General features: G+C 47.8%; 6 protein-coding genes across 6 annotated transcripts; 5 read left to right on the top strand and 1 right to left on the bottom strand.

Moving 5' to 3' along the window:
• Positions 1-1,409: 1,409 nt before the first annotated feature.
• On the top strand, positions 1,410-3,094 carry AtWU_05114 (C1 family peptidase; the record flags this gene model as incomplete). Its single annotated transcript, XM_035500224.1, has 4 exons — positions 1,410-1,536; positions 1,589-1,677; positions 1,746-2,603; positions 2,660-3,094. The coding sequence occupies 4 exons, from the start codon at positions 1,410-1,412 to the stop codon at positions 3,092-3,094; spliced, it is 1,509 nt and encodes a 502-aa protein (XP_035356117.1).
• Positions 3,095-12,412: 9,318 nt separating this feature from the next.
• On the bottom strand, positions 12,413-13,239 carry AtWU_05113 (polysaccharide lyase family protein; the record flags this gene model as incomplete). The annotated part of the gene is made up of 3 exons (XM_035500223.1): positions 12,413-12,498; positions 12,572-12,717; positions 12,863-13,239. The coding sequence occupies 3 exons, from the start codon at positions 13,237-13,239 to the stop codon at positions 12,413-12,415; spliced, it is 609 nt and encodes a 202-aa protein (XP_035356116.1).
• Positions 13,240-14,693: 1,454 nt separating this feature from the next.
• AtWU_05112 (uncharacterized protein) lies at positions 14,694-16,420 on the top strand (the record flags this gene model as incomplete). Its single annotated transcript, XM_035500222.1, has 2 exons — positions 14,694-15,831; positions 15,915-16,420. The coding sequence occupies 2 exons, from the start codon at positions 14,694-14,696 to the stop codon at positions 16,418-16,420; spliced, it is 1,644 nt and encodes a 547-aa protein (XP_035356115.1).
• Positions 16,421-17,520: 1,100 nt separating this feature from the next.
• On the top strand, positions 17,521-18,212 carry AtWU_05111 (polysaccharide lyase family protein; the record flags this gene model as incomplete). Its single annotated transcript, XM_035500221.1, has 3 exons — positions 17,521-17,786; positions 17,889-18,031; positions 18,091-18,212. The coding sequence occupies 3 exons, from the start codon at positions 17,521-17,523 to the stop codon at positions 18,210-18,212; spliced, it is 531 nt and encodes a 176-aa protein (XP_035356114.1).
• Positions 18,213-18,995: 783 nt separating this feature from the next.
• On the top strand, positions 18,996-19,934 carry AtWU_05110 (2EXR domain-containing protein; the record flags this gene model as incomplete). The annotated part of the gene is made up of 1 exon (XM_035500220.1): positions 18,996-19,934. The coding sequence occupies one exon, from the start codon at positions 18,996-18,998 to the stop codon at positions 19,932-19,934; it is 939 nt and encodes a 312-aa protein (XP_035356113.1).
• Positions 19,935-20,882: 948 nt separating this feature from the next.
• On the top strand, positions 20,883-21,926 carry AtWU_05109 (NAD(P)-binding protein; the record flags this gene model as incomplete). Its single annotated transcript, XM_035500219.1, has 1 exon — positions 20,883-21,926. One exon carries the CDS (start codon positions 20,883-20,885, stop codon positions 21,924-21,926), a length of 1,044 nt encoding a protein of 347 aa, XP_035356112.1.
• Positions 21,927-22,117: the final 191 nt, after the last annotated feature.

The following is a 22,117-nucleotide window of genomic DNA, read 5'->3' as shown; positions in this document are numbered from 1 at the left end:
CAGTTTATTGTGTCATTGAATCATCACTGTCCCTCCAGAAAGGTCCATATTTCTCTTCCCATTTGTTATTCCATTCTCCGATATTACGCTTCATCCATGCTAATAGCTCTGTGGCTGTCAAGCATCGGATGTATGGGTGTTAGGATATAATCTCAGCGTCCGCATACCCCGCGGTTTGGTGCTTCAACTAGTTTGAGACCTCCATAAGGTGGTGAAAATCTCACGACAACGACTTTTTCGAACTTGGACACTATGCTGGGGAGGGGGGAGGGAATATTCAATTTTCTCCGTGAGGCTGCTTCCATCCTGAGTCATCGCCCGCTGTTGAGGATGGGTCGGCTTCGAGACAAGATCCTCGAACTATCGTGTGACTCGTGGAAGACTGGCCCCAGCACCAAGGTCATGGCACTGGATATGGCAAGAAACGAGTCTGCCTTGGAGAGTTGGGGATCCGGATATCTCATCGCGCCCGAGAACGAGGTGCCCGACTTGGATAGACTGCGGTTCCGCACGATCTTGCCAGTGTCAGCACTCCATTTGCAAGATGATGGACAACTGCCGAGGAAAGTCAAACTCCTAGGCTGCTGCCAGTCAGCGTGCCTATACCTTTCAAGGCCTGCTCTGAGACCTTACCCGCTGGTTGCATGTGGTAGGTATAGGTGCGTATGTCCCGCCATATAGTGTTATTTACTTACCTACTTATATCCAGCCATGAGCTTGCACCTTAACGTGGTGCGGGGGTCCAGTAGTCTCCAGTTTATGGGATGAAGCCAGGACAAGCTCGCATGTATGTATGTTCCTAGGGGAGAAAATTAGAATTGCGTCTTATGGTTCGGGGATTTACTTCGTTGAGCAGACTTCATCAACAGAGCTGTACTAGTATTGCCGATACATAGGTAACATGTTGGTGGTCGCTGGCTTCAGGACCATTTATTGCGTAGCTAGTCACGACGATCAACAACCGTCTTTATGCTAAACTAATGCGGATATCATATTCCTGATCTCCAGACCATGTGCGATCGATCATTTGCTTAGTAGTGTACCTAACTTTGATGCCTTAGATATCAGTAGGGCTAAAAGGCAACCTTGCCGCATGTCGGAATTCACGCCGAGAATGTGATCATCCTTGGTTGCCCCGTCCGAGCGTTAAGCCTTGCTTAGCCGCCAGAGCGGCCAATTATCAACAATTAGCCGATAATCCCTTGCTCGACAGGCCAATAGAACGCTTATATCTTATCCTGCGCTGTTTGATTCCCCGCTCGCTGGCTCCCCGGGTCCTTCACGCTTATGAATGACCACTTCCGCCTGTCTGTCTGCTTCCTTATCGGTCATCTTCCCTCGTTCCCCCCATAGGCACCCATATATCTTCATTTCAGTTTCGGTTCTACTATAAATCGTATCCAGTCACCATGGGTGCCAGTTATTCCAAGCCAGAACCCAATAGCCATAGCGAGGAAAAGCGCTCGCACCGCGAGTGGATTGAAGATGCCGATACTTGCTCTCTGCCACTCTACACAAAGGAGTTAACCCAGCCTCGTACGATAGGCTCCACTTCTTCCTTCCATAGGACATATGCTGATAATCATAGCACCACCATACCATGTGCGCGAACGCACTTCCACTCTCTCCCTCCAGCACGTCCAAGACTGGAACGAGACCTTACTGGGCAATGCCAAGGCAAGTGTAGCAACCCGTCCAGCTCTCTCATTTGTAACCAAACTAACTCTGTTCACGGATAATAACAGAACCGTCTTGCCATATCTAGTCTCGCCAGCCAACCCTACACAGAAGTGCTAGCCAACCGCCCCGCTCTCCAATCTGACCTCCACATCTTCAACATCAAAGTTCCTATCGAAGGCTCCCCGATCACGAACCAGCGATCCTCCGGCCGATGCTGGCTCTTCGCATCGACTAACGTATACCGAGTGCCGTTGATGAAGGCGTATAACCTGAAGGACTTTGAGCTGAGCCAAGCATACCTGTTTTACTGGGACAAGCTGGAGAAGGCGAACTGGTTCTTCGAGCAGATTATTACCACTGCTGGCGAGGACCTTTCTGGTCGTCTGGTCCAGAAACTCCTCGAAGACCCCGTCAGTGATGGCGGCCAGTGGGACATGGTCGTCAACTTGATTGAGAAGTATGGTCTCGTCCCGCATGATCTGTATCCGGATGCATACCATGCGCAGAATAGCTCCAAGATGAACTGGTTGCTCACGGCTAAGTTGCGTGAGCAGGCACTTGTGTTGAGACGGCTGGTGCGGAGTGGTGATGCGGCCGGCTTAGCGGATGCTAAGGAGCGGTTCTTGAAGGAGATCCACTCGATGGTTACTCTCCTGTTGGGACCACCTCCTAGTCCTGATAAGACGTTTGTGTGGCAGTATTATGATGCTGAGGGGAAGTCTAAAGAGATTAGACTCACCCCACGGGAGTTTGCTCGTCAAGCCACGAGCCTGGGAGCTGTGAGGAAGGGCAGCGTCGCTCCTGCGCGCCTGTTCAGCTTGGTCAATGATCCGCGCAATGAGTATAACAGACTGTTGACAGTGGAGAGGCTAGGAAATGTGCTGGAAGGACGACCACTCACGTATGCCAATGTGGAGATGAAGGTACGTGAACATATCATCTTTTTCGATTCCTTCTCACTAACACGCTTCTATCATAGATCCTCAAGAAAGCGGTCATCTCAATGCTCAAAGCCGGTCATCCTGTGTTCTTCGGTTGTGATGTAGGTAAATTCAGCAATAGTACGCTGGGAATCATGGATCTTGACATCATGGACCTCACCCTGGGATTCAATATCTCCTTGGGAATGAGCAAAGCCCAGAGGCTGGTGAGCGGAGAATCAGCAATGACCCATGCCATGGTCATCACAGGTGTGCATATCGAAGATGGAAAGCCGGTGCGCTGGCGTGTCGAGAATTCGTGGGGCGAGGCTGCTGGCGATAAGGGCTGGTTTGTGATGACAGATCGCTGGATGGATGAATATACACTTCAGGCCGTGGTGGACTCGGACTTTGTTTCGAGTGAAGTGCGCGCAATCTTAGACCAGAGTCCGAAGGTCTTGCCCAGGTGGGACCCGATGGGCGTGTTGGCTTGAACTCGCTATTTCTAGTTTTAAGTGCGGCGCAATGACAAATCATTTATGTCAAATTCATTTTCTCATCTGCGATACTGATATCCTGCACGAACCGTGAATAGGTGCAGGTAACTGATGAGAGTGACGGCTAAGCGATGATACTGACGGCTAAGTCATGAGAGTGACGGCTAAGTGATGAAAGTGACGGGATATCATCGAATATCCGCTCAGGCTAAACATAGCGTCTAACCAATAATATTAAAATATTCTCGTGGTACAGGACAAACAGCCTGAGCCGATTAGCGTTGGATGTACAGTTCGAGTGAATGATTGTTTTGTGAGCAGTACTCCTCCCAAACAAACTTGAGGTATCTAGGTGCAGTACAGTCAATCTATAGCACTTTAGCGCCAGTCTACTCCGTGAAGATGATATCAAGTGGATCACTTACGTCTCCCGTCTTTACTTCACGTAGCATCTATCAATGCGAATTGGAATTCAAATTGTGTTGATGGCGCAGTACGTAGGTGAATCCATTAAGGTTGAATTCTTAGCTATATAAACTCGCAAGTTCCTAGAAGAATCTTCTCGGGATATTCCACTCTCTACACATCCTCTAAGAGATTACCATGTCTCCATTACAGAATATATGAACGGAACTTTCCCATATTTGACTTCAAACTCACGGCAAACGCCATATTCCAGACCGGTCCAAGAACTATAAGAGGCGCCACCATCTTATCCTCTGTTGCTCCTCATTCCTTCTCTCCAATCAATACAGAGGAATACTATATACTCAAGTCAAGAACAACCTCCCCATGCCAATGTCGGCCATTTCCATGGCGACAATGGCGGGGAAACAAACCTTGCAAGTCCATAGCTAGTGACGCATATCTCACTTCCTCAATTGCCAGAGACACTGCCTAAGTCATTTGCTCCGTTGAGCTGGCAGTGGAGATCGAGCTGAATCATTGTCATAAATGATAAGCATCTTCCTTCTTTCTCACAAGAAGAGCATGGTCCAGTCTCATGAGAAGAATGCAATATAGTCACCATGTCGTTCGAGCTTCCTGTTGGTAGATTTCCCTGAGAATGCGTTCTCTGCTCCCCGATCAACATCTGGGAATTACAATCATTCTTGTTCACTATATTGTCAGTTATTGAAGATCTCGGCCATGCAGAAGAAGATGCGACGTGGTTCTGCTTTCGCATGTCGTCTCAATTTCCAACTGACGCGTTGCCTTTCTACACCCATCCTAATGGGAAGTCACAAAGTGACCTTCCTGGGTCTCTTTGGGGGCCACCACTACGGCAAATGATTGTTGTCTAGCATCCTGAGTATGAGGCGACTTACAGAGAGCGGTTTGACTTTGCAGGTTCTGTGAACTATATAACGCTAAACTACGTCGGCCGGCGTATGTTCCTACTCTGAGACATCACCGAATACCTCCCAAGACCTACTGGCTGTCGAAACGGTATATATTGTGTGCATTCTGCACACACACTCAGCGATGAAGATGAGTGTGACGGTTATATTGACATTGAATTCGGCCTTCCTAAACCGTACATCCTGAAATACAGACCGCGTTTCGAGGTACATCTTGACCCTGTGTCATTGTGGTTTGTCCTTGACAACTACAGAAATTGCTTGTGTGGTCTCTGAGACCACACAGCTTATGATGTCTGGTCGCTAAAACACACAAGATTCTCGAAAAGGTAAAAAGACTATTGCCTCGGGCTAGTCCTCGCATCTATACTTGTTCTTCCACTTCCACTGAGAGACCACCCAGGTCATGATGCATGGTCGCCAAAACACACAAATTCTCGGAACATTATAAAAGGTTTTGCCTCGGGAATGTCCTCGCACCTGGAGATGTTCTTCGGCACCCTCCAAGATACTGCCTTTGCGAAGTACTGAAGACTCGGCTGACGACAGTGTACTTCGAGCACAAACATATTTCCTTGAGGTTGCATACCCACAAACCAGATTTTTCGAACGACAACACTTGATATATTTGAAATGGTATCTCACATATCTTCCAAGTCAGTGTGAGCCTTACATGTGACACATTCCTCGTCCCACTCTGAGTTCAGTGATGTGTCAAAGGAGATCCAATTCGGGTCAGTCGACATGTCGTTCAAGGAAGGAACGGCACAGAAGTTCTGCGAGTCTTTCAGAATGATGGAAATATATATTATGTCAACTCATATCGCTCCCGCTGATATCTTCCGATTCGTGATGGAAATGACTGAGCGGGCTCTACTGCAGGGCTTGCCTCTAGAAGCTGAAAAGGGCTTCATTTTGCGCCTGTTTCAATACACTAGCATATCAAATATGAGCAGGAGGATATACGAGCTATGGGATAAGTCATACATCTCATCTCCGACCTTCCTTACTCAAAAGCCGTTTCTGCTGTTTCTACTGCTGGGAAGGTTGGTTTATGACTTTGAGAGAATCAACACATTCGTTCCTGCGCTCGTCTGACCTCTTTGTTGCGGGGTCCTGCACCTCAATGATGACTGTGAACTCACCTCTCAATCTGCGTCATTGCGCACTTCCTACGACTACAAGTTGTATCCTTCTCTAACTATCGCCTTGCATGAGGTGGTCTCATACAGTCGGGATTGTGGCGTAGCCACATCCACTCCTTGGATACGAAGACAAGATCATTGGTGGTGTTTTTGATATTATTGCAATCGAATCACCCCTATGATGCTGTTTGCCTTGTGGTGTCCTCCGAGCCACTTCCCGACATATAGATGTCTCATTGGCGTCGTCGCCCGAACGGCTATCCTGGGTGAACATACTCTAACAGTTTTGATGAGGCCGCTTTCTTTGGCTGTGTGCAAGATCTACAAGCGCACTGATGCTTGGGTTTGGGCTTTTGCGCATGATCAGTCTAGAAAACCTTTGCCTATCCCAATAACATGGATACTGATGAGCTCATTGACGCTGGCTGTTGCGCACTGGCTCTCTTTGGATGTTTTTCCTTTCCAACAAGGAATCAAGGCTTGCCTCTCGACATTGTCGTATATATATCTTCTCGTAAGCCGTCAAAGACAGAGTGGGATACCATGGCGTGGCTCAAAGTCCATTTACCGTTCACATTGAATCTCACATTCTTCTTCACAGCACGGAACACAAACATCATTGGCGCCCTCCCTTGGCTTTGAGCTCGAACAAATGTTCATTTCACCCGCTCCTCATTCTTTGGCGATATGCACTAGGCCAGCTACGCAGACATGCTATAGTTCCTCTTGCGCTTGCAATGTGAAATAATCGGCATCGGAGTAATATGGTATGGGCCCAGCCGTGCTACGCAGAAAGAATGTTCCCATCATGAAAAAGAAGGCGCGGGGTCTACACAATGAAAGAGTTGAGCAGGCTGTTACCCGTGATTGAGCAAAGTACGACTTGCCTCCCATCGCCAGACATCGTTATTCAACTTCGAAACACTGAAGGCTATCCACTGCCATGGTCCTAGGCCCTCTATTTGTACAGAACTGCTCACCGGAGATGATAGGCAAAAGGGAACTAGCCTACTGGTGCCCAATCAACCATTTCACTACAAGCTCAACGAAGATAACATTGTCGGAGAATGTATGACTGCTCCTTGCATAAACAGAAGCGCAATATGAAGGTTGCGCCCAGAATTTACAGAGTAACAAAAAGCAGAAGGACGGCAAGGGAACTGCCGACCGCCGTAAATCGGTGTGATCGATGTACGGGCACCATGGCTTTTTGAGTTTATTGGTCGTCTACTCAATCATCCCTTCCATCCAGCTGGGAAGATACACCTTGGAGGTCTCGAACGGCAATCATGCTCATCCAGGGATGCAGAGGTCTGGTCAGATGTGAACGGGACGGATCATGGCTTATGAATGTTCTCGAGTGACTCGGACGAGAACCATCGAAGCGTTCCGTCGCCTCATATGACCTGGCTTTGGTTATTGGTGCTTCAGGATACCGAAACCAACTTTGAAGGAACTCGTTTTCTTCTGCTGCTTTATTTACGCCGTAACGCCGTATAGAGGCCTAGCCAGGTCAATCTTCGGTTCGACGGACTTATGTCGACCTTTGTCTCCCTTTATGGTCTATTAGAGAAACGGTGGACATATCTCGAGTCCATGTATTTCATGTCTATAAATGATCACCTGCTTTGGTCCCAAGAGACGATTATAAATCGCTCATCGCCATGCAACGCCTTTCCATCACCAAGCAGGATCGTTGCCGCGTGCTGGCGTCAGCTAACGCAAGCATGTGTTACTCATCTTCTTCCTGCCAAATCTGATATAAAGGCACCATTGCGACACCCAGGTCCTTACTCCATCACCAAGCAGGAATGGCTCTGGGTGTCGGAAAAACAGCCCAGGAAGAAACGACTTTCTCTGGGGACCACGTTCCAGGCCTACAGAACCAAGTAGATACGCCTGGTTTCAGTTGTGGTATCACAGGAGTGATCTTTTCAATTAAGATGGTTTCGATTTCTACTTTGTGGGTGTTCCTACCGTCTCTCAAGTGCGTGTCTACTATGAAGTTTTCGACCTACATTTTCAGACTCAATTTGCTCCTCATCCGATTAGAGCAGATGCTTGTCAAACTGAATATTGACAATTTGCCTGCGAGACCGTTTCACATTGGCCAACGTACATGATGAATCTTTCTGAAGCTCGGCTATCTCCATATATAACCCCTCACTGCTCAGGCCAAATCCAATGTTTGATATTCAATAGCGTGTCTTCGGGCCCAGAAACTTATCTCACCAGAAGGCCACTTGGTGTGACCCTTTCTCGACCCTATCCAGCATCGGTTGAGCCATTACAGAACAGCAACCTTATATACAATTCGATAAGATGCACGCATCTGCTCTTGTTCAGCACGCTACTTCTACCGATTCTGGATCGATGCTATGGCCTAGTACCAGCCGAACATGCTTTTCATCCGGAGTCCGATGATGACTTCGATATCATTCGGGAAAGATGAATCTTCCCGGTATATCGGCCTGTGTCACGGTCCATACCACCAGCGAATTGCCCATCTCAATTTCAGCGACCTCTACTGGGAAATGCTGCTGAGCGAGATTTAAAGAAAGGATTTAATGAAACATGATGACGATCGGAGGATCTACTGCCTGCAGAAGTATGGGAAGTTGTTGGTATCTGGCTGAAGATTACCGGATAAGACGCCTAACTTCCCTTCAACGCGGACCGAGTTGCTGCGACAGGTTACTTGGACGAGTATCTGGAAATCATCACAAAAGGCAGACATACGGTGTTTGAACACTCGGTGGCCGTCGGCTCGCAAGGGTGTGGCGACCTGTGACTGCGACAAAGAAAGGAACAAAACGCAAGACTTCAATGATAAAGCTGGTGGGTGGGATCCCTCATCCATCAGGTGTGTTTATCTGGACCTCCAAAGGAAACGCAATCGCTGTCTTCTCCTGGAGAAACCAACGTACAACCAGTAGGGGTTGTCAAAGACGGTTCGAACAGGTGGGTGTGCGTTCGTGATTATTAACCTATGATATTCAATGTCGTTAGACCACTGGATCGCGGGTGTGAAGTATATCAAATCCCTGCAATAGATATTCCATAGCTCTTCATTCCCTACGGTTCTGGGAATCCATGTACACAAATCATACTATTCAATCAACATTTCCCACCACTCTTCTCGGTCACTGTACTGATTTCACCAATGCTGACTGCTTCACCTGATTTTTGCCACTTTCGAATATATAATTTCGTTCGTTTACCTAGTACTCCATTCGCTCTAGGAAAGTCTTTTCGCGATAGAACTCCGTCCACTTTGAAAGGGTCCTAGAATGGGCGGACAACCCAAAACTTGGTGTTCCCACACGCCCATAGCATGTCTCGTTGACGAACGTCCCAGCATTTGAGCATGGGGGAACTGCCATAGTCGCTGTTTCGTTGAGCTGAGCGTTCCCCTATCTCCAGACCGACTTCGTGAGAAGGCTTTAGGTCACGAATGTGGGTGGTCGATCTCAGTTTCGCTTAGCCGGATCTTATATATAAGAATGGTAAGCCCTCCAGTCCTAAACAAACTCGCATCACGACTGATGTGTTTTAGATAGAACTTTCCATTGCTCTCATTGGGGTAATCATGAAGCTAGCAATGGATACAGTTTCTTCAGAACACATAATAGAGACCAGTTCCTAGACGACATCATCCTCCCGGATGGCCCCGCGACGGGATGCATTCAGAAATTGAAATCAGCATACATAAGATTAGTCACGGTTACGCACCATGAGCAGGTTCAGTAGTGTGGCAATGATATTCCTTGCCTGACTGATCGTTGCCACCACTATCGTGTTTCAAGAGATCTTTCTGGCCATCATGCAGTGCAGAAACGGAAAGAAAACTGTCTCCATTTTCCGGCTTGGTCGTCACGGCCAGCTGCACAGCCGGCAGATGATGAAGAACAACTACGACGACGGTTGCGCCAACTGGGACCCATGCGGGGAAAAGATCTAACAGGCGTGCCGTTGGCAGTATCTGGTACGAAGCAGATGCGTCACTCGATCTTGGGAGATATCAATGGTGCTGCATGAACATAAGGCCGCCGACTTCTCCCTCTACGGGTTCTGAGAGTTTGTCGACATGTGAAAACTCTCTATGCTGGTTTTCATGACCGCGCTCTCTTTCACGACGGATTTGTGGGTGTTGTTCGAAACGAGGAACTTTGCAGAGTGGTTTGTGGTGGGTGTTGCGTTGTCGTTCATCAAGCTGGTCTGTCGCTAGGTGTCTTCCATGAGGTCAATATTTGGTGCAAGGGGATGCCTGGGCAGTCCGAGGTATGCGACCTACGTCTCAGACTCTGTGCCGGCTTACCAATATGCTGGATTTGCAAACTTTCTCATGAGCATCAAGTCTCATGTAGTGTTAGACTTGTCAAGATGATCGGATGCGAATGGTTCCCCTCCGGGCTCAATATGACCCATTCCGATATCGTTCTTGTTGCTCTATTGAGTCATTCCAGTTCTCCTGCATCAGCCTTAGCGGGACTCGTCAGTTATGCTGCCTACGACACAGAAGCCTAGATAACAGACATATTCCTCTACATCCCAGAATACGTACCGATCAAATGAAGAAAGTTCGCCGATTTGCGGGTTCATTATCGAGCCTGATGTCCCTCGGTGCCTCTATAATAAGTATGATAACCCGTGGCTAATATGGTCCCGACAGTCTCTGTAGCTCATACGAGTCTGGGATGCAATTGACCATCCTTCCCATGGACAGCTTTATCTCAACCATAATTAACAGACTCCCATGACGTCCTCTGCATCCACATATGGGCGTTGGCTTCAAGTGTTGGATGCACAGAGCCAAACTCAAACTCAAGCTGGCGTGTAAGCGCAAAGAAATTCCCAACGTGTATATTGTCTTTGTCTTGTCCTCAATCGCAGGGAGAAGCAGCAATTAGAAGCAAGAAAGAAATGAAACCCCCTGACTACTTATCCTCTGGGTGTGCCGGTTGATCGGGAGCAGTCAGTCAACTCGAGGTGATGAAGCGGTAACGAATTGCATCCGACCTTTCGTTTTCACATCTCTCAGTTCTCATAGGACGGCTTCAACGCAAGACATCATCTGTCCATCGTGTCTTTCAGACTACATGAGATGTCAAGAACTCTTTCTCGCGAACGACCAATTCCCTCCAATTTCAGGGTCTGCGCACTGCTGTCCTTACATTCGGGGTCTGTTCCACGCAGATAAAACACAATCGCCTGCTCATATACTAGGTGAAGATACTTGAAAACTCCAGACACTAAAAAGATTGATGCATCTCCGTAACAATGAACGAGAAACTCAATATACCACTCGGGACACTTGTGCGTGTTCTTCGGGTAAATACTGAGCATGCTTGATGTCTTTGACAACTTCTTTCACCCCAGAGCGCGCCGGATAAACGCCATCGCTTTCAACTACATTCTGGGATGAGCTCCATGCAAAGATAAGGGCCATATTCTATGAGGTCCAGTCTCATGGAGATACCGTTGCCTCACTGGACGAATGGGCCCAGAGCATTGACTCGACAACATATCGAAGATGGTCATTGTTGGAACAATTTACCATGAGGTAGAGAACACACCATAAAACTCTTGCCTTTCATGACGCATGCGCTCTGACTAAAGATCGGGTCATAAACCAGAAGTTAGTGCCTTGGTCCGAGACCCTTATTGATGTCCACGAGGAGTACAAAGGGTTGGTCGCGGAAATTGAAGCGAAGAAAATATATTGTCGAAACTTCAAGAAATATACATGAATTCCAGCAATATTGTTAACTAGCCGGCGAAAACAACTTTCTTATGTCAATTGACAATATATTGGAAACACGATCGAGATATGGTTCAAAACGTCTACAGCCACCCATGCAGGCTTAGTCACGTGCTTCGCGCTCAGGCCGCCACACAAAGCACCTCTTCGCGTTGTTTCGCTGCGGGCACTTAGATAGCCAATACAACCACTCTTTTGCTGCATTCTTTGCTTCGTGTTTGTTTGCTCAGTTCGTTGCTTGCTGTAGCGCGCCTCAAGACTTGGCAATTGAACGGGGCAATTTTTGGCTAGATATATTAGGTGCTGTATTCAATATGACGGCGAGCTATACTCGATATCATGTGACATGTATTCTTTTGTCTCGCTTGAGACGCTGGCTTATCTTAATATTCTCGGAAATTCGCATGCTGATACAGTTCCTATATCATCTATGTCATTGAAATAAACATAGTACTTCAATAAAACAGAAAATTGCGCAGGTTCTTCTATCATAAAGGGCATAGTGTCTATCATGTATTTACTCAGTTATAATGCTGGTTTGGTACCCCTGGAGAATTGAGATGGAAATAAGATTAAAGCAAAGATTAAAGGTAAGACCCAAGTCCAAGTAAAGATTAAGAGGATCTGAACTGCGTTCGACAGTGACGCCGATGCGCGGTCTGTTCGATCCCGTTTGGTTCGGTCATGCGACATATTCCAACCCTTTCGCAGATTTTTTGTGAGATGCGATGTAGTTCGGTACTTTTGCAACGGTTACCCTTGGTGCTAGAGCTTGGATCACTTGCCCATATTTGTGCTGCTTATGTAGTCATACAGCAATCAGAATAGTGCAAGGATTGGAATTCAAAAGATTTGAAAGCCGCAGTGAGCTAAAACTGACTAAGGTATGGCCACATGAGGACCCTATGTGTAACGATGTCAATTCATGATAAAAATATCGCAGAACCCCTATTCATGCTCCAAAGCGAACGTGTCACTGTCACAAAACCCCCCTACAATGTCAGGCCGGCAGAATGGCTGGCTCAATAGAGTACGTAGAGTCAGCCTATCAGTGGGCATTGGAGGTATCCCTCTTATCATCATCACCGAAAACATCTCCATACTTTTGCTCCCGAATCATGTTCTGCCAATACCCTATTTCAACGATCTAATTAGCCACTGAAATGTCTTCCCGAATGCCTGTCATGCGTATCCTCCTCGGACTTACTTCGGTAGTTCTTGCCTGCCCATTTAACTGCGTTCCTGGCACTAATTCTATTTGCGTTTGCTTGTTGGATATGCCCAACGATTGCTTTCTTATCTTTGAACGCATTACGGTACCTGTCAAGGAAGCCGAGCCGGGCCTCAGTTGCGCTGAATAAGATAAAGAACAAAATCGTTAGCCAAGAGCAAGCTTTTATACCCAGAATACGGGTCACTTGGAAACATTCATAGGTTACGTGGAAAAGGAGAGGGGAATACGAAAAACGCAGCAGAAAATCCGGATGATAAAACATACACTAATGCTGCTTCACCCCACCGCAGACATATCTCCAGTATCTTCATTCTTGTCTCGCAGGTGTCTTCCACCTCCCCATCCGTCAAGCGTTGGGCGTATGCTATGTACGCATAGTGGGCCGGCTTTATCGAATCAACATACTCTTTATACTGTGCGTGAGCGTCAATGAGGTCCTGGGGCCATGGATCCATCTTCCGGTATTTATCCGAATCAATGGTCTGGGCCCATTCGTCCAAGGAGGCCGCGCTTTCTCCAAGAGATCGCACTTCATGAAACATCGCCCTTATCTTGATATGGAGCTCATTCCATGGCCCCAGGACCTCAGACTCCGAGTCAGAGCTTTCTTTGGATGATATCGAAGGGTTTGAGTGGGTCATATTTGCGGGGGTGGTTCTATGACTGGTGTTCACGTACTCGGCGCAAGAGAAGGAAGTATCAAAAGAGGCCGAGATATGCAAAAAAGGGATTCCGTTACGAGCTTGATTGAAGTATTCAACTAATAGAGGAATAGGTACAAGTACGTGTGGAAGAAGTCTAACGACGCCGCCAGTGGTATAACACCGGATATTCTCTAGCGACTTCGAAATCGTCTGGATGATCGGTGTGAAGCAGTATGTGAATACAACATCGTGAATCCACATTCCATCAAGTGAATGGGGGGAGAACATATTACGACTTTCTGAATCTACATCGTTGAACTCATGTTGCAAACAGGCTTGCTCGGGTAGTTCAGTCAAGTTAGGCTTGACCCTGACCCCGATCAAAGCCAGGAACACGTAGGGCTCAGAGCTTTGGTGGTAGACTCTGAAGGCGCTAGATAACAAGAACAGAATACGCTCTGTTTGAACCAGCAGGAAAGTATATGCGTACAGGAGGAATGAACATATTGGAAACAAGGGAATATATCAATGTAGAGGATGTGCCTGCGGGCAGCTGTTTACTGCGCTGCTCGTTTATACTCGTATTCTACGACTATACCTTGTGTTGCTTTTGTTGTAAATTCAGTTGTGTTTACCGCTACGAGGGCGACCTTTTACGGCGTAGCTTGCGCTGCTTCGTGATTTATATGTGGCTTTTGCGAGGTTTGCTGAATTGGGGCATTCCGGGCCGTATTTTTGCTTCAAACGGTGAAGCACTTCCATATACAGCTAGCATCTGCAGGCTCGGTCAGGTTGAAGGCTATGGGTTGAATTGAATTGAGCAATCTTCTATGTCTGGGAAACTTCGTGAGCCCAGGCCATGTTCTGGATGAATCGGAAACACCGGAGAACAAAATCAATACACCGGTTCCAACTCTTACATCCTCAATGCCACATCTCAATAGTCAGTAGTGCGTAGAAATCTTGACATCTCGGTGTTCTTCTGTGGCAGCGTACGGCAGTCATTCCAGACTTATGAGCAGCGACGAGTGAACTATATCTCATTGCTCTCTGGGCCATAGAGTTTCCCCCCAAAAGAAAACTGATACCTCACACGCATACTGCCTCCAGCCGCAGTTTCTACTACTGGTAATTTACTGCATGGCATTTAGAGTGAATGAAATAGTATTAACCGGAAAGATACAATGACTCATACTTAGGAGCCTTCCTTGCAGTTTTCAGAATTTTAGGCTTTCATTGTGAAGTATTGGTCCGGCCTTTGCAGCTGCTCCTGGTATTTACCGAAACGGCAGGGGCTTCAGCGGTGGCGCTTATGTCATCGAACGAAGAGCTTAAAAGACTAAGGACTCCAGAATCACTTCACTGCCAAATGAATTCCTGGCGATGACTCAAGAGACTGAGAGACCCCCGTCAACTTCGAGTCGACTTACCCTTTGCAACCCCCTGTCACTATGGCTTCGATCATGGGTACCATCATTACCGACAAAGTCATCCATAAAACCCCGGCTATCGACAACACCATCGTCGAAACTTCAACTACGGATGGCTCGAACCTTTCAGATGAGTCTGAAAGTCTACCAGTGGATCAGTCGAACCCCTCGACCTTGTGGGGAATCCTACTGGCAGATAGCTCAAAACCCTCAGACTTGTCTGAAAGCACACTGGCAGATGACTCGAAACTTTCAGACTTTTCTGAAAGCATACTGACTGATGATTCAGGACCGTCGGACTTGTCTGGAAGCGTACTGGCAGATGACTCAAGTCTTTCGGTACTATCTGAGAGCCTAACTACAGATGACACTTGTTATTCGCACTCGCATACACACCTTGAGACCCTCCCCGCTGAGATTCGATTTCAGATTCTCTCCTTCATGGACTATAAAGGACTCAAAGCTTTGGTTCAAGCATCACCCATCTACCTTGAACAGTATCTTGTCGATCGCGACCTTCTTCTCTTTGGCTGTCTGGAAGCTACACTGGGTAGCCTGCTCTTCGAAGCATCTGTTGTTCATGAGACTGGCTCACTAGCCTTTTCTGAAGCACGCACCTCCAACAATATCCTTCAATTTTGTCAATCTCTCAAGGAGCGGAGCTCGTCGTCCAGGTTCTCTAATTTAACAGAAGATATCACTAGAGAGGATGCCAGTGACATGATGGCCTTCCATTTTGATGTGATAAAGCCTTTTGCAAAACACTATGCTGAGTGGGCACTGAGCAATTTGGCAAAGGAGCCGGAAGCGTCACATACCAAGGTCGATGAGCCTCTAAGTGAGTCTGAGGAATTCAGGATCATCCGCGCTCTGTATCGCTTCCAGATTTGCTGCAATTTGTTTGGCCTTGGCCCTCACCAAGACCATGTTAGTGGCGACTATCAGGATTACCTGTTTGTAAAAACTCGCAAAATATGCCAGTTTCTTGAGAGTCTCTATCACCCCTGGGAATTGGAGGAGTTATGGAGCATCAATGTTTTTGCGGAAGAAAAATGCACAGAATTCATCAAGTCTATCGAGTGGGACTTTCATGAAGACAATCCCAGGTTTGACCGCCAAGGGAGACCATGTACCCCGGATGGTGCAATCGATATTCGCAGTCAGTACTCCCCTAGTTCCAAGACTTTGTTGCCTTGATTTGTGACACACAGAATATTCGGGAGGAAACTAATCTGATCACAGCTTACGATGACTGCTACATGAGGGGAATCCTTACACGAGGCCTCAGATTCCTCCACAAGATCATGTACGAGATACAAGACCACATGGAGGTAGTCCGCATTATGGAGAATAACTTGGTTATGTTATGGGCCGAATTTCTGGGTGGGTGCCACGGGGCTCTCGATATTACTACAAGACACGATCGCCGCCTCGATTACCCGTCGGCCAAGGACAAGAGAGAGGAGCTGAGAGATCCATTGCCCTTTCGAGGTGATATTGTCAACAACTTGGACGGAGAGTACCCGCCACTGGCGTGGACAATACTATGGGAAGGAACTTACAGTAATATGCTGGGAGGTGAGGGTGTCTCGTATATTGCAGAATGGGGCTACGTTATGTGGGATGCAGCGCGGCTGGAACGCACCGGTGCGAAGGAAGTGTTGGCAAGGAGGTGGCGTGAAAGGTTACGGTTATCATTGGGTGAGGACCCAAGGGAATACAACGATAGATACCTAGCTCTGCGATAGGAGTATCTACATGCACCCATGTTCACTGCCACTATTATCTTTGAGCTCTACACAATGGAGACGGCAATATGCCTGAGGCCCCTCTTAAACAAAGTAGACTCCACTAGTGGTAAGTGCACGGTTATGATGCCGCTCCGTGTGATGCATAAGGGTTGCAAGAACTCCTTCTATACTTCTGGGCCAACCAATACTTGACTACCTAGTTCGTTGTATTACCACAATGCAGCCTAATTTCCATGTAATTTGGTGGGTCAAGAGGATCTGGATGCCGACCGACGATATGCAAGTAATCAGCGGCCATGGGGCAAGGCGATCTTTGATGAGGTGACGCAACAGGTGGACATAGGGTCTATGAAGCACTAGGCAACACTAAATGTATACTCCGATGCTCGCTAACTACGCTAATCACAGCCACACCGTGGACAGACTGGCTGTGCTACTGGCATCAGTGCAACGACCGCTTTGTTGTGCCTGATTGTCGATCAGCGGGCAGGAGTAACACCCAACGGAAGCACGAGAGCCCTCATTACTTATAATACTCTTTCACTTTGAGTGTGGAATAATAGATGCTAAATTCTTCATCCAATTTACTGCTCATAGGGAATACTATACTATAGTCTCCTAGATGACTGCTAGGAATTGACTCATCTGGGCAGTGCAGAACAGTGGAATGATTGACTTTGGTCGGCTGACGTTCCCCGGCACATACTGCGGTGACATAAGCAACACCGAAGATGCGGGGTAACACCCCCCTGTAAACGCCAGGGAGCAACAAGCTGAGAGCTCCCTTTATAACACCGAGCGAGGTACCTGCTCGGTCCACATTCTTCTCCTCATTCACACCACTATTACCAGCTGCGCGGGACCGCACCCATTAACCATAACTACACTCTCTGCCCATCCACACCTTTCATAGCCCGTATCTATTCCAGAGATAACTACCCCTCTATCAAGCGAATCTCCCCTCACCGCCACATCACATGCATCACATCGCCAAACGGCCGATTGTGAGGTCAAAATTGTGTGCGGGGTCACTTTTGGGCCAACATACCAGGCGCTATTCATACGTTCCTTGGTCCTGTCCGTGGACTCTACGACATATGAAATATGAAATTCGCGATAATCATAACACGATCGCCTTGCTCCGTCAATGGTTCGACACTATAGATCCTAAGACCTATCGCAAACAAAATCCGTGGTCGGGAGAGCTCACCGACGCTTATGAGCATTATAAATACCTCGACAAGATCTTTATTCAGAGAAAGGCCATCTACATGAACGAGCCGCTGTTGACAATGGAGGCCACTCCTGATCAACATGTGAAGTCGATACAGTTGGCGATCGAATGGGGGGAAGCTGCTCTGAGGTATTCCTCATCATCTCATTCTCCACGTGTGGCTATGGCGATACAAGTCGCGATCATGGCCATCTTACTTGCAATAATGCTAATGCATCTGGTACAATGTAGCTCGGCCAAGGCGAGAATTCATGTTCTTGCAAACTATCGAAATGCCTATGACGTCACAGTTATCCACTCGCACATAGAAGAGGCAGAAAGACATCTGTTCAGTGCCATGAGTGCACTGCGCGAAGCAAGAACGAACTTCCAAGGTACGATCTTGACCATGAATACCAACTACATTACATGGCTAATAGGCCTGGTTGTACAGTAGCAAAAAGCGACTACAAGTTCCCTTTACCTTCGGTTCTATGCCAGCCTGATCTATACCCTCACTATTCAACATCATTCATTGACCTATGCTTGGGCGTGCATGTTGATCCCACAGTATAGCCAATGCTGTTTTAGCTTTTTCACTCTTTTGCTTCTTTTTTATGTCTCTTCACGACCCTGATTTTTCTTTAGCCGGCTGTTGATTTCCTTTGTTCATGCATAGATTCCTCACGCACATCTGAGATGTGAAACGTGCAAGTCGCGTTGTGCTATTTGTTTTCGTTCAATCACGCTGTTATGATCTCCATTGCTCTGAGCTGGTTCTTGATTCTTTTAGCGCTGTTGTCCCTGGTCTGGGCCATTTCATCAAATTTACATACCCTTCTGATCAAGTCGCTCACGAGCTCGGTGCTTAGTAAATCCGAGATCTTTGTGTTGATCATTTCATGGCTCTTTCTATTTTCGAAACATTTTTCCGATAAAGAAAACGTAGCGAGTGCTTGAGTTGGAACTTCGGTCAGTTGGGTTCACCGGTGCACACTTACAACGGTCGCGTACGTTCCTCCTCCCTCAAAGAAGCCATTAAGGATGTCAATTACCTCGTCAATCTAACATCAATCACCAAAAAGGCCAAACGAAGTTATTACAGCGACTACAAGTTCGCTTTCCTACCTGTCAATTCGCATCTCGAAGTTTATCGAAGGGCAATCTTGCGACCGGGTAGTCACATGCGGGGGGTGTGGCGCAGTCTTCATTCACTAACATAGGTAGCCCGTCAGTCAGCTTTGACAGCTTTCCCCTGCTTATTATCTCCGTGTCACCTCTCCACAGTCTATAAGTCCATTTGAGAATTGATCGACGCCACTTCTACACATACAACAAGAACCCAATCCACAAAACATCATGAACAATCCCACTTCAGCAGACCCCACCCCACACACCTCAAGAAGAAATCAAACAACAGCCAACACAGCAAAATCATTCCCACTCTTCAACTTCCTCCCCGCCGAACTCCGCCACCAAATTTGGCAATTCGCCCTCCCCGAACCCACACACCCTATTTCAGCCTTACTCCCCCACAGAAAAGGTTGCTGGGTGACCAAATCCATCCCCTACACAGGAGAGGCAGGCCAAGTCAACGACCCCAATGGCAACTACGAGATAGTATTCGACATGAGCCTTCTGGACCACGTACAGATTTATACTCCTTTACTGCACGTGAACAGCGAATCGCGAGCCATTGCGCAGAAATGGGCGCAGCGTATATCAGCTCCACGGACGAACCGCCTTAACGAACAACAACAAATTCAGGCTCAAATGTGCCAGGATGGTCATAGTAGCGAATATATACCCCCCTTCTCCCGCCCATTCGATATCGACAGCGACTGGCTCTACCTCGTTCCCGACAACATTGTGGATTTGATCCTCGGGGCAGGAGACCGTCTGGAACAGCCCGATATGAACGGCAAGGCGGCGAGGGTGGTGTTTTCGTTGCCGTTGGTGGTTGTGAGTGAGGAGGTTATCTGGCTTGAGGATGAGGCGCTTGTGGAGGAAATTATGGAGCTGTTTTCGATCATGGGACCGGTTTATATTGTAGTGGGGGAGCAGCCGAAGTGGAAGGAGGGCGGGGTGCAGAGATGGTGGGATGTGGAGTTAGTGTCGAGGAGGGCGTTTGTTTGGCAGTGGATGGAGAGTCGGTTTGTGGAAACGGTCGAAGAGAGGTTTGGGAGTGATGAGGTGCATGAGAGGATTGCGCAATGGTGTGAGTGGATGGGGAGGGTGTTGACGAAGATTAATAGAACGAGATTTGAGATGGGGGTGGTGAGGGCTATTAGGAGGTGATTCATACCTTTATTACTGTTATGACTACTTACTACTCACATCTCATATATTGTACCTGAGACCCTGCCTGATGGCTATAAAAGCTCCATGATCTATGAACTCGGGTCGGGCCGTCATCCGAGCCAGGGATGCGATTCGATGAATACTTTTGTACTTGTACGAAGTACTCAGGTATCTACGATGTACATTCACTAGACACAAAGCATCATCCATACGGGATAGTCATCACTCATGCACAGCTAACATGTAGGCCGGAGAAACATAAGAATCATCTGACACATGACCACCTACACCAACCAGAAAATACTATCCCTCCTCACCCTCATAAACCAAAAACACCCTCACAAAGTAGTACTCCGTACCTCAACTAATCACCAAGCCAATAAGCATAACCCCCATGATGTCATCCATCCTCCAAAGTACAAAAGTAACGAATTAGCTAGCCAGCTAAAATGTCCCAGACCCTAGTAGTCTCACAGCAGTTAACCTACCGAATCCGAACCCCTCAAACTGCCCAATCAACACCACAGATAAACTCCTAAATCCGTTGGACGTCCGCCAACAGCAATTTATCAATGCGCGAAGGATTCCACTTCCGCCCGACTGATTAACAATTAGCCCGATCTCAACAGCCTTGTCTTAGTAATGTAACCGGACACGGATACGGACAGGTACAACGAGTAGGCAGTAAGTTCACGGAGCTTAGCATAAACCCCGACCCACCCGCTAATCTCCCGATCGGAGCGGAGGTATGCGGTGATAAGTGTCGGTGTTATCACTACTACCTACTTTGCTTACTTTCAGACCACTGAATGTTATAGTATAAATACTCACCTCAACCCATTCCATCTTCCATCTGAAATCTAAAATATTAATTCTCGTTTTCCAATCACCCACCCAACCAACCAACCAAACTACTAAGTACCAACGATAGAAAGAAAAAAGAAAATGTCCCAAATCCTCATCACCGGCGGCACCGGCTTCCTCGCCAGCACCCTAATCGACATCCTCCTCTCCCGGGGCCACAACATAATCACGACCGTGCGGAGCGCCGAAAAAGCCTCGCAGGTACAATCCATCCGTCCTGATATCCCACCTCACCGACTCGTGATAAAAATCGTCCCGGACATTTCCCTCCTCTCGGCGTTCGACTCCGCCGTGGTCAACGATCCTCCACTCACAGGGGTAATCCACACGGCGAGTCCATTCCACTACAGCATCGACAACATCAAAAAGGACATGTTAGATCCCGCCGTTAACGGCACCATCGGGATATTAAGCTCCGTGCAAAAGTACGCACCTACGGTGAAAAAAGTGGTGATTACGTCGTCGTTCGCGGCGATGTGGAATCCCCATAAACCTGCGGGGAGCAAGTACTCCGAGAAGGATTGGAATACCGTTACCTGGGAAGAGGCAGTTAGTCCTGCGAATGCGCAGGGACAGGCTGGGTATCGGACGAGTAAGGCGCTGGCGGAGCGGGAAGCGTGGGGGTTTATGGAGCGGGAGAAGCCGAGTTTTGGACTAACGGTGATGAATCCGTCGTTGATATTTGGGCCCGTTGTGCCTGGGTCGTTGAGGAATCTGGGGGAGGTGAATACGTCGAATACGAGGATTAGGGATTTCGTTGCGGGAAAGTTTAGGGAGAAGTGTCCGGCGACGGGGAGTGCGTTTTGGGTGGATGTGAGGGATGCGGCGATGGCGCATGCCGTGGCGTTGGAGAAGGGGGAGGTGACGGATGGGAAGAGGTATTTTTTGACGGCCGGGGGGTTTTGTAATAGGGAGATTGTGGAGGTTCTGGGGGAGGAGTTTCCCGAGATCAAGGGGGGGTTGCCGGAAGGGGAGGAGGCGTTGAGGGATGGGGAGTATCCCGAGGGTGGGCCGAAGTATGGGTTTGATAATTCGGCGTCGGTGGGAGATTTGGGGTTGGTTTATCGCGGGTTGAGGGAGAGTGTGAGGGATACGGTGGTGAGTTTGAGGGGGGTGCCTGAGTAGGGTGACATTATAGATAGATGATATATATAGACTTTGATGAATAGTACTTAAATGATGTCATTATGGAATTTGAACGGTGTGTGTTGATGTATGGAATAAGAAAAAGGTCGATTTGCTTGCAGCATAGCAATATTTGGAATGTCTGCAGAATCTCGGGATTTCCGATGTTGAGCTGCTATCTAGATCTCTGG

The sequence above is a fragment of the Aspergillus tubingensis genome (assembly GCF_013340325.1).
Source record: "Aspergillus tubingensis WU-2223L DNA, scaffold_7, whole genome shotgun sequence".
In the NCBI taxonomy this organism is placed as follows: Eukaryota; Fungi; Ascomycota; class Eurotiomycetes; order Eurotiales; family Aspergillaceae; genus Aspergillus; species Aspergillus tubingensis.
The sequence above is the reverse complement of the archived record's forward strand: the minus strand, read 5'-3'. Positions and strand labels throughout refer to the sequence as shown.